Source organism: Phyllobates terribilis, unplaced genomic scaffold (assembly GCF_046119375.1).
Source record: "Phyllobates terribilis strain yellow unplaced genomic scaffold, ASM4611937v1 Scaffold_4__5_contigs__length_816908805, whole genome shotgun sequence".
Taxonomy (NCBI): domain Eukaryota; kingdom Metazoa; phylum Chordata; class Amphibia; order Anura; family Dendrobatidae; genus Phyllobates; species Phyllobates terribilis.
The window spans coordinates 31,747,511-31,757,498 of record NW_027362764.1 but is presented as its reverse complement, the minus strand read 5'-3'; the positions used below and the strand labels follow the sequence as shown (position 1 = coordinate 31,757,498).

Here is a 9,988-nt window from a genome sequence, read left to right as displayed (position 1 = left end):
GATAATAGATAGATAATAGATAGATGATAGATAGATAATAGATAGATAGATAATAGATAGATAGATACATGGATAATAGATAGATGATAGATAATAGATAGATAGATGATAGATAGATGATAGATAGATGATAGATAATAGATAGATGATAGATAGATGATAGATAGATGATAGATAATAGATAGATGATAGATAGATAATAGATAAATAGATAATAGATAAATAGATAGATAGATAGATAATAGATAGATAGATGATAGATAGATAATAGATACATAGATAATAGATAGATAAATAGATATTAGACTGACAGATACGTCGTTCCGCAGGGGATGTTGTTAGCAAACACTGTTTATTAAGTTGACAATTTCTGTAACAAAACAGATTTTCCCCGATATCAATACATTTCTATTCAGATATTTCAAAAGTTAAAACCACGTTCTACACAGATCGGCCGAGACACATTATTTCCATTTACAATTTAGAAAAGAAGTCTGATTTCACATGAAGAAGCAGCAGATGTCAGTTTGCAATACAACAAGCATTATTAAGACGACCCACTATCAAATTCTACAAGGGCATCTGTCATTGCACACAATGGTAATATATCAAAATTAAAAAAAAAAAAAAAAAAAAGAAGTTAAAAACACAAAAATTTTAAAAATCAAGACTGCGGCATGGTGAGAAACTAGAAATAAAACGAAAATGGACATTACAGAACATTATTAGAAATAATGTGAGGTTATCATTTTATACATACATTAGAATACACTATACATATTATCGAACTGTTCTTTCTATTACAATGACACAGGACTGTACACCACGGCTTCAGGATTAGACGTTACGACATGCTACACACCTCAAAAAGTGAATTTGGCATCGACCACTGTACAACACAGAGCAACAGAGGACGGGTTACATTGTATTAAAGCTGTAGCATTTTTTATTTTGTTTTTATTTTTTGTACAGACATTGGACGGTCATTGGATCAATGACACAAGTTAAGACTTTTTGATATTTTGACATCACAGTAAACAAGTAAAAAGGAGTCATGGTCTGTAATTGCAATAAGGCACCCGAAACGTTGAGTTGCCACGATGCATAATAGAGAAAAAAGGATAGGTATATGCTGACTAAAGGAGCAACATTGAGCTAACAGTCGTGTGAATGTGTCCAAGAGGATCTGTTACGGGAGAGCAACTTCAGCTATAGGTTACAGAGACATCATGGTCGTGAAGCCTAAGGGGGCAAATAAAGAGACGCTAGAGATGAGGAAATCTCATCCGGAAAATTTGCTCGAAATCGGCTTGGAAATTCAATTTGCATTGAACGAATCTGGTGCAAATCAAATTTGCCAAGAAGGTGCCAACAAAAAAAAATCTTATCCTCACTTCTACTCTGCCTTTCCTATCCCTCTCCCACTGCCGCCAGTTTTCGAGCTTCTCTGTCTTCTACTTCTTCTTTCCAGGCCGTCGGCACAGATTAACGTCAATGACGTACATCACAACCCCATGTGATGATGGCACAGGGCTTAGTGAAGACCAAGTGTCGGCGGCCCAGAATTAAGAAATGGAAGATAGAAGACATGGAATAGAAGATGGAGGAGCCAATCAGAGGACTGGTGGAGTCGGGAGAGGTATGGGAAGGGCCAAGGAGAGGTGACTATAAGGGTTTTTTTTTTGTTATAACTTCTTCATGCCCCTCAAAATCCAGCAAAAAGGTGGTAAGATATTCACCCCCCTCTAGACACCATTATTATATATGGACATAGTAGGTGGACGCCCTGTTAGATTTTGCATTTGGGCATAGAAATTCAAGAAATACAACGTTGCCTGATCTCATTACCACTGGGGAAGCACTGAAAACTTTTTTTTTTCCCTTTTTTTTGAAGAACCTAAAACCTTGATCAATTAAGCCCAAAAATTCTTTAGGATTCATGGTTGGGAATCTGCTCTGGACTCGACTTTCCACCATCAAATCTGGCAAAGGTCAACAAAACTATTTCTGTCCCTTTTAGAAGTAGGAGCAACAAGTTACTAATCACCGGGGAACCCGCCGATTCTACAGGACGTCGTTCTCCGGAGACAAATCCTCTTTACGGTGGAATGACATTATAAAATAGCAACCCAGCGCTTGACCAATGCTTTTCTCAATACGACCGCTACATGTTCCTTCTGATTGTAGTATCACACTGGGAAGAAGGTTCTAGAACGTTAAAAAAAAAAATGAAAAGCCCCATTTACCTAGCAAAAAATTTTTTAAACTTACTGTGATTTTTGGACTTTTTCGGAGGTTTTGTGACCCATTTCACCATGCTAGTGATCGCAGAGATCTACATAAAACAAAAAAAAATCCTTTCCTCCAAAAATATCAATTTCCTAAAGATTATAAATTGAAACAAACAACTGAATTAAAAAAGGATATCTGGCTCATAAGAACCAAGGTCAAGGTGGCGAAATGCCAAAAATAAAGAAAATGTAATATTCTTCAAATAGAAAAAAACATGGAATTGACAAGTACATTATATTTTGTCATTTTTAACCAGCTTTCCTAAAACCTCTTTAAGGGTTTACAAATTAACCCATTATGGTCAGTGCCCATTCAAAGTTTTTGGAAAAAATATAGATTTTTGCGTCATATAAATGTAACTGTTTCTGCTGATTGCATAACACTTTAATATCGTCCCGCTTTTATCTTCTGTGACATAATTTTATTATTCTGTCATCTGTGACATCATTTTATATCTTAAAAAAAATAAATAAAATAAACGTAATAAAATAAAATCTTATTTTAGACTGGACTTGTCGAAAAAATATGTTACAAGTCGTTTTGGCACATTTTTCTGCATGTACTAGAACATTATTATGCGTTTTGAAAAAAAGAAGTAAAAGTTTTTTGTGTTCTATATTTAAAAAAAAAAATCACTTCCAGGTCTATTTTTTTCATTCTTTTTATCCACTTTTATATTTCATTTTATTCTATTTCATTTCCCACATTCGGCTTAAGTTCTATTTAAAGGAAACTTACAATTTAAAGCGGTTTAAAGGCAAAAGTAAATCTGCAAAAATTTGAGTAAACGCAAGAATTAAAATTACAGTTAAAAAAAAGTTTAGAATACTTTAGTGTTTGCGGTTCTTATATCATTTCATGTGAGTTAATGTTTTAATGTATAGAGAGACTTTAGTTATAGATATATTTTATTCCTTTCTTTTTTTTCGAAAATACAGTCATCCTAGCTATTCCTAACAAAATATATTTTTCTAACTATTCACTTTTGTGTTTTTTTGCTTTGACACTTTTATGCTGTTTTGATTGGTTCTATTACTTCTTTAAGAATAGCTGGTAGATTTAATGCATTTTATTTCAAGTTGTTTAAACCCGTGTGATAGTTGAAGGATAGAAATGCTGTTGTGAAAAGGCACTTGAGGAACCTCTGCTGTTCTAACAGAAATACAGAAATTTGGGGTGGAAATTCTAAATATTGGGTGTTTTTCAATTTGCAATTTACTTATCACCTAAACATACCTACAGGCTGGAAAATTACTTAGAAAATCACTAATTCACAGATTGAGTTGGCCATCAAAAACTTTGTTGGCCAAGACATCTTTCAATTATGAACTTCCATGTCCGCTGGTTGAAAACAATCAAATAAAGAGAAAAAAAATGTATCAGGATAGAAACCAGATTTTTAGAACATCCTACTAGTCTGTGAACAAAATATCTAATATCTATCGGGGGGCTGGTTAATAATTATACCATATTCCTGGGAATATTTTTTTATAATAATAATAATAATTTTTATTTATATAGCGCCAACATTATTATTATTTTTATAAAAAAAAAGCGTATACTTATCTTACATTTAACAATACAGAGCAATATGTATAAACATGACATCAACGAACCAACCAATAGCTTGGTTGAGATTTTTCTTTTTTTCTTTAAAATTTCTTTTTTTTTTTTGCAGACCACAACATAAAAAAAAAATTATGTACCGTGTATTCAAATAAAAAGTGCAGAATAAAAATCACAGACAGGTGATCTGCGATAAGAGAAATAGCTGGAAATATTCAGAAAACATGAATTTTAAGGAATTTTCCACTATTTTTTTAATAGTTTTCCATCGTGTTCACATTGTTGGGGAGAGGTAACGGAATCTACTGGGTGCCACGATGTGTTTTTTTTTTTGCTTAAATATAAATATAGAATATAGAGTCGTATTACTTTAAATGTTTAGATAGTTTTGTAAGCAAGAAAATGTCCTCATTTGTTATTTTTCGAAATGACCGCTACAAAAAGTAAAACCATTACTGTTGTTTTGACATTTGGCATAAAATTTGGTAGCTCTTCTCCAGCAGAAGTCTAATTTAATGCTAAATATAAGCATTAACTAATTAGAGACCCCCTAAATTGTGGAAGCCCCTTTCGATTGGCCCATTTTGCATTTCTGACGTTGTGGCCTTCCGTCTCATGAGGGCTTTGCAGTACAATATGGTGATTTTACAACATACACGATATAAACATTTAGTGACGCATATATTCTCACTTGTGTTGGCTTGTTACATCCATGGAGAAGAGTTGACATTTGTAGCTATGGCGGCCAGGGGTCTTTGTCTCCTACATGATGAGGACCCTGTAGTAAACTCTGGTGGTGTTCAGGCACTACAGACAAGATTCTGTGACACTTTTCCCCTAGATATGTCCAACTTTTTTCTCAACTTTGTTGGATTGTTCCATCAATGAAAAAAAGTCAAAAGTGGTAGGCTTGGTGACTTCACATATTGGTCTAAATGGCTATGAGGGCCCCGTCGTAAAATATGACGGTGTTGAGGGTCTGCCGACAAGATTTAGTGCCATTTATTTTTCTTAAAATGTCCAGATATTGTTGAATTGTTCCATATATGGAGAAAAGTCAACAATAGTAGATGTTGAATTCATCGGTCTTGGTCTACTTGGCCATGAGGGCCTTGTAGCAAAATCTCGTGATGTTGAGGCATTATAGACAACATTTCGTGCCACATTTCTTCTGGAATTGTCCAGATATTTTCTAAGTTGGTTTGGATTGTTACATCCATTGAGAAAATACAACAGTAGTAGATATGGGGACCTTACATATTAGTTTAGTTGACCACTGAGGGACCTGTGGTGAAATCTATTGATATTGTGGAACTATATACAAGAGTCAGTAGAAAGTTTCCCTTTGAAATGTCCAAATATTTTCTCACTCACTTTGAATTATTCCATCTATGGAGAAAAGTCAACAATAGAAAATGTTGAGTCCTCAAGTCCTGGTGTCCTCAGTCGTGAAGGCCTTGTAGGTGCTGGGGGTCTACAGACAAGAGGTTGTGACACATTTCCTCTTGATCTATCCAGATATTTTTTATTTGTGTTGGATTTTTCCATTCATGAAGAAAAGTCAACAGAGGAAAAACTTGAGTTCTCGAGTCTTGGTGTACTTGGACATGAGGGCCTCGTAGTAAAATATGGTGATGTTGGGGGTCTACAGACAAGAGGTTGTGACACATTTCCTCTTGAACTGTCCAGATATTGTTTTTTCTTTTGTGTTGGATTGTGCCATCAATGAAGAACAGTGGAAAATGTTGAGTTCTCGAGTCTTGGTTTACTTGGCCATGAAGGCCTCGTAGTAAAATATGGTGGTGTTGGGGTCTACAGACAAGAGGTTGTGACATATGTCCTCTTGATCTATCCAGATATTTTTTCTTTTGTGTTGCATTGTTGCACCTATGGAGAAAAGTCCACAGTGGATAATGTTGAGTCCTCAAGTCCTGGTGTACTCGGCCGTGAGGGCCTCATACGTGTTGTGGGTCTACAGACAAGAGGTTGTGACATATGTACTCTTGATCTCTCCAGATATTTTTTTGTTTGTGTTGGGTTGTTCCATTTATGGAGAAAGGTCAACAATGGTAGATGTGGTGACCTTGCATATTGGTGACCTTGGTGATGTGGTGACCTTAATCAATCTATTGGTGTTGGATGACTACAGACAAGATTCAGAGGTAAAATTTCATTTGAAAAGTCTAAATATTTTCAGACTTCTATATCATGAACGGAATCTGAAAACTTCTTTTCATCCCACATCTAAAATATTAAAAGTTTTTTCAAAATGGCTCAGAGAGAACTATGGCACAACTAACATCACAGTCCAATGTATTTGAAAATCAAAAGTTGCTTTGTATAATGTAAACACACATCTGCATTTTATATACACATTCTGCATTATATTTAAACATTCTGATCTGATTATCATCAATCTCGTCTTCAATACGATCGTTACATTCTATGAAGCCACCGGTACAGATTTTCTGCACCTTTTTCCTTATTGTGTTCTATGTATACATCGGCTTTTAGTAATAAAAAAAAATATTCAAAAAATTTAAAATATCCAGTTTTCTTTCAAAGATTTTTGCTTTTTTTTTTTTTAACACTAAAATAAAATGACTCGTTAATCTTATTGTAAAGTGTTCTTAAAGTTAATTGACATCTTATTACTATGAGTTAAGAAAATATGTCCCAGATGTATTTCTGGATACAAGGCAAAGTTATGCAAGACTGTCACAAAATATCGATAATAGTAATAATAATAATTACACATATATATAATTTTTTTGAATTTTTGTAAAAAATATATTTTAATACTGTTAGTGTTCTATCACATGATATGCTGTTTTCCAGTGTTTATGAGAAACATTGCCACCACCCCTGCAAAATTTTTGCTATATTACTAAAATAATACTATTCGGTAATCCACATTTTGCGTTGAGTCTGCTTTTTTTTTTATTTTGTGCAGATCCACCCTGCATCCACCGTCACCATCACCAGTGCAATCTATAGACACAACTCATCTTAAATCAGTTAATTCACATTTTTGATTGATTTAAAAAAAAACAACTAAAAATAAAAAACTAAAATAAAAAAGTAAACGAATGAAAAAAAATAAAATTTAAGCTGCCTGATATGTATTATTGATTTACAACATAATACGTTATTGAATTCATTTTTGATATGAAACATTTAACCTAAAAAAAAGAATAAATCAATTGCTTCCGTATTATTATTATTTTTTTTTTGGCAATGGAAGATACATTTATGAAGACTGGTACAAAAGTAAAAGCAAAAAAAAAAGTGTTTTGTAACCTGTACCAACTGGACTTTAAATAAATAAAAATTACGCTACAAAATTGAGAGGTTACAGAACTTGTTTGAAAAAAAAAAAATTGACACTGAATTTTATTTTTATTTTTTTTTTTTTTTACTATTTCATTTCTGAATTTTGTTTTTGGGATTTTATTTTTGAATTTTTGTCTTGAGTTTATTTTTGAATTTTGAATTAATTTTTAAATTTGAATTTTGAATTAATTTTTCAATTTGAATTTTGAATTCATTTTTCAATTTGAATTTTGAATTGGATTTTTTAAAATTTTTAACTGATAACTTTTTGAAAAAAACAAAGCGTATTTTAGTTTAAAAAAAAAAAGTGTTTTTCATGGATTGTCTTGTATGTATAGAAGTTATATTGCTGGGAAACAAAGCCCAAAAAAAATTCATTTTCTACCTTCTCTCGTCCAAAACCTCTCACTATTTTTTTCTGTAATACCCAGGCACAATGCGCTATTACTTTATCGCCCTCTTCTTCCATTCAATTAAAAAAAAAAAAGTAAAATGAAAAACAAACAAATAAACCCATAGTAATAAAAACTAAAAAAAGAGCGATGTTAGAAAATGTTTAGGCAGTTTCTGATCTCATGTGGCCAGGTTCTCCGCATTTATGCTGGACATCCGGATCTGCGAGCTGCTCTTGCTCAGAATGGACAACTGTGTCCCCCCGTTGACTCCGCTGCTCGCCAGTGATGGATGACGGTGCTTGAAATCCACAGCAAAATACCGGTTGACTTTCCAGCTCCGCCATTTTCTCTTTATTTCTGATTGCACCTTTAGGGAGAAACTTTAAAAGGTCATTTTTTTATGTACTTTTGTTGTTATGGAACAGGATGGTAAATACTCATAATCTATCTGTTATCTATATATTTCATACGTATCTATCTAAAGCTATCAAATATCTAGAAATCTAATATTTAACTATCCGATAGTTGCTATATCTATTATCTATCTATAAATCTCATATCTACCATCTATTTACTATCTAATATAAAAAAAAAAAATCTAAAATCTATTTATTATCTTATCTATCTCCTATTTATCTCTATCTCTCTATAATCTATTATCTATCATCTATCTATCTACAGTGGGGAAAATAAGTATCTGATACACTGACGATTTTGCAAGTTTTCCCACCTACAAAGAATGGGGAGGTCTGTGATTTTTATCGTAGGTCACTTCGCCTGTGAGAGACAGAATCTAAAAATAAAAACCATAAAATCACATTGTAGGATTTTTACATAATTAATCTGCGTTTTATTGCAGGAAATAAGTATTTGATACAATAGAAAAGCAGAATTTAATATTTGGTGCAGAAACCTTTGTTATAATTACAGAGGTCAGATGTTTCCTGTAGATCTTGACCAGGTTTGCACAGTCTGCGGCAGGGATTTTGGCCCCCTCCTCCATACAGATCTTCTCCAGATCTTTCATGTTTCGGGGCTGTCGCTGGACTACATTGAGTTTCAGCTCCCTCCAAAGATTTTCTATTGGGTTCAGGTCTGGAGACTGGCTGGGCCACTCCAGGATCTTGAAATGCTTCTTACAGAGCCTCTCCTTAGTTGCCCTGGTTGTGTGTTTCAGGTCATTATCATGGTGGAAGATCCAGACACGACCCATCTTCAATGCTCTTACTGAGGGAAGGAGGTTGTTGACTAAAATCTCGTGATGCATGACCCCATCCATCCTCACTTCAATACGGTGCTGTCGTCCTGTCCCCTTTGCAGAAAAGCAGCCCCAAATTATGATGTTGCCCCACCATGCTTCACAGTTGGGATGGTGTTCTTGGGGTTTTACTCATTCTTCTTCCTCCTCCAAACACGGCAAGTGTCGTTGATACCAAAAAGTTCTATTCTGGTCTCATCTGACCACATGACGTTCTCCCATGCCTCCTCTGGATCATCCAGATCGTCATTGGCAAACGTCAAACAGGCCTGGACATGTGCTGGCGTGAGCAGGGGGACCTTGAATGCCCTGTAGGATTTTAATCCATGACAGCGTAGTGTCTTACTAACGGTAATTTTTGAGACTGTGGTCCCAGCTCTCTTAAGGTCATTGACCAGGTTCTCCCGTTTAGTTCTGGTCTGATTCCTGACTTTTCTCAGAATCATCCTTATCCCACGAGGCGAGATCCTGCATGGAGCCCCAGACTGAGGAAGATTCACCATCATCTTGTGTTTCTTCCATTTTCTAATAATTGCGCCAACAGTTGTTGCCTTCTCACCAAGCTGCTTGCCTATTGTCCTGTAGCCCATCCCAGCCTTGTACAGGTCTACAATTTTGTCCCTGGTGTCCTTAGACAGCTCTTTGGTCTTGACCATGGTGGAAAGGTTGGAGTGTGATTGATTGAGTGTGTGGACAGGTGTTTTTTATACAGGTAACGAGTTCAAACAGGTGCAATTAATACAGGTAATGAGTGCAGAGTAGTAACAGGTCTGTGCTGGTTGGTAGGTGATCAAGTACTTATTTCATGCAATAAAATGCAATTTAACTATGTAAAAATCATACAATGTGATTTTCTGGATTTATTTTAGATTCTGTCTCTCACAGGTGAAGTGTACCTATGATAAAAATTACAGACCTCTCCATTCTTTGTAGGTGGGAAAACTTGCAAAATTGGCAGTGGATCAAATACTTATTTCTGTACTTATTTCATACTGTATGTATGTATGTACAGTACAGACCAAAAGTTTGGACACACCTTCTCATTTAAAGATTTTTCTGTATTTTCATGACTTTGAAAATTGTACATTCACACTGAAGGCATCAAAACTATGAATTAACACATGTGGAATTATATACTTAACAA

The 9,988-nt window shown here is 34.5% G+C and overlaps 1 protein-coding gene across 3 annotated transcripts in view; it reads right to left on the bottom strand.

Moving 5' to 3' along the window:
• Window positions 1-333: 333 nt before the first annotated feature.
• LOC141264848 (pituitary adenylate cyclase-activating polypeptide type I receptor-like) overlaps window positions 334-9,988 on the bottom strand; it is a 479,716-nt gene continuing 470,061 nt past the window's right edge. For 2 of the 3 annotated variants that reach the window (XM_073677215.1, XM_073677213.1), the window contains one exon: window positions 334-7,966. In XM_073677215.1, the coding sequence (XP_073533316.1) occupies window positions 7,748-7,966 (219 nt within the window). In that variant the 3' untranslated portion in view covers window positions 334-7,747. The remainder of the gene's footprint in view (window positions 7,967-9,988) is intronic. The other variant, XM_073677214.1, reaches the window with a different exon arrangement.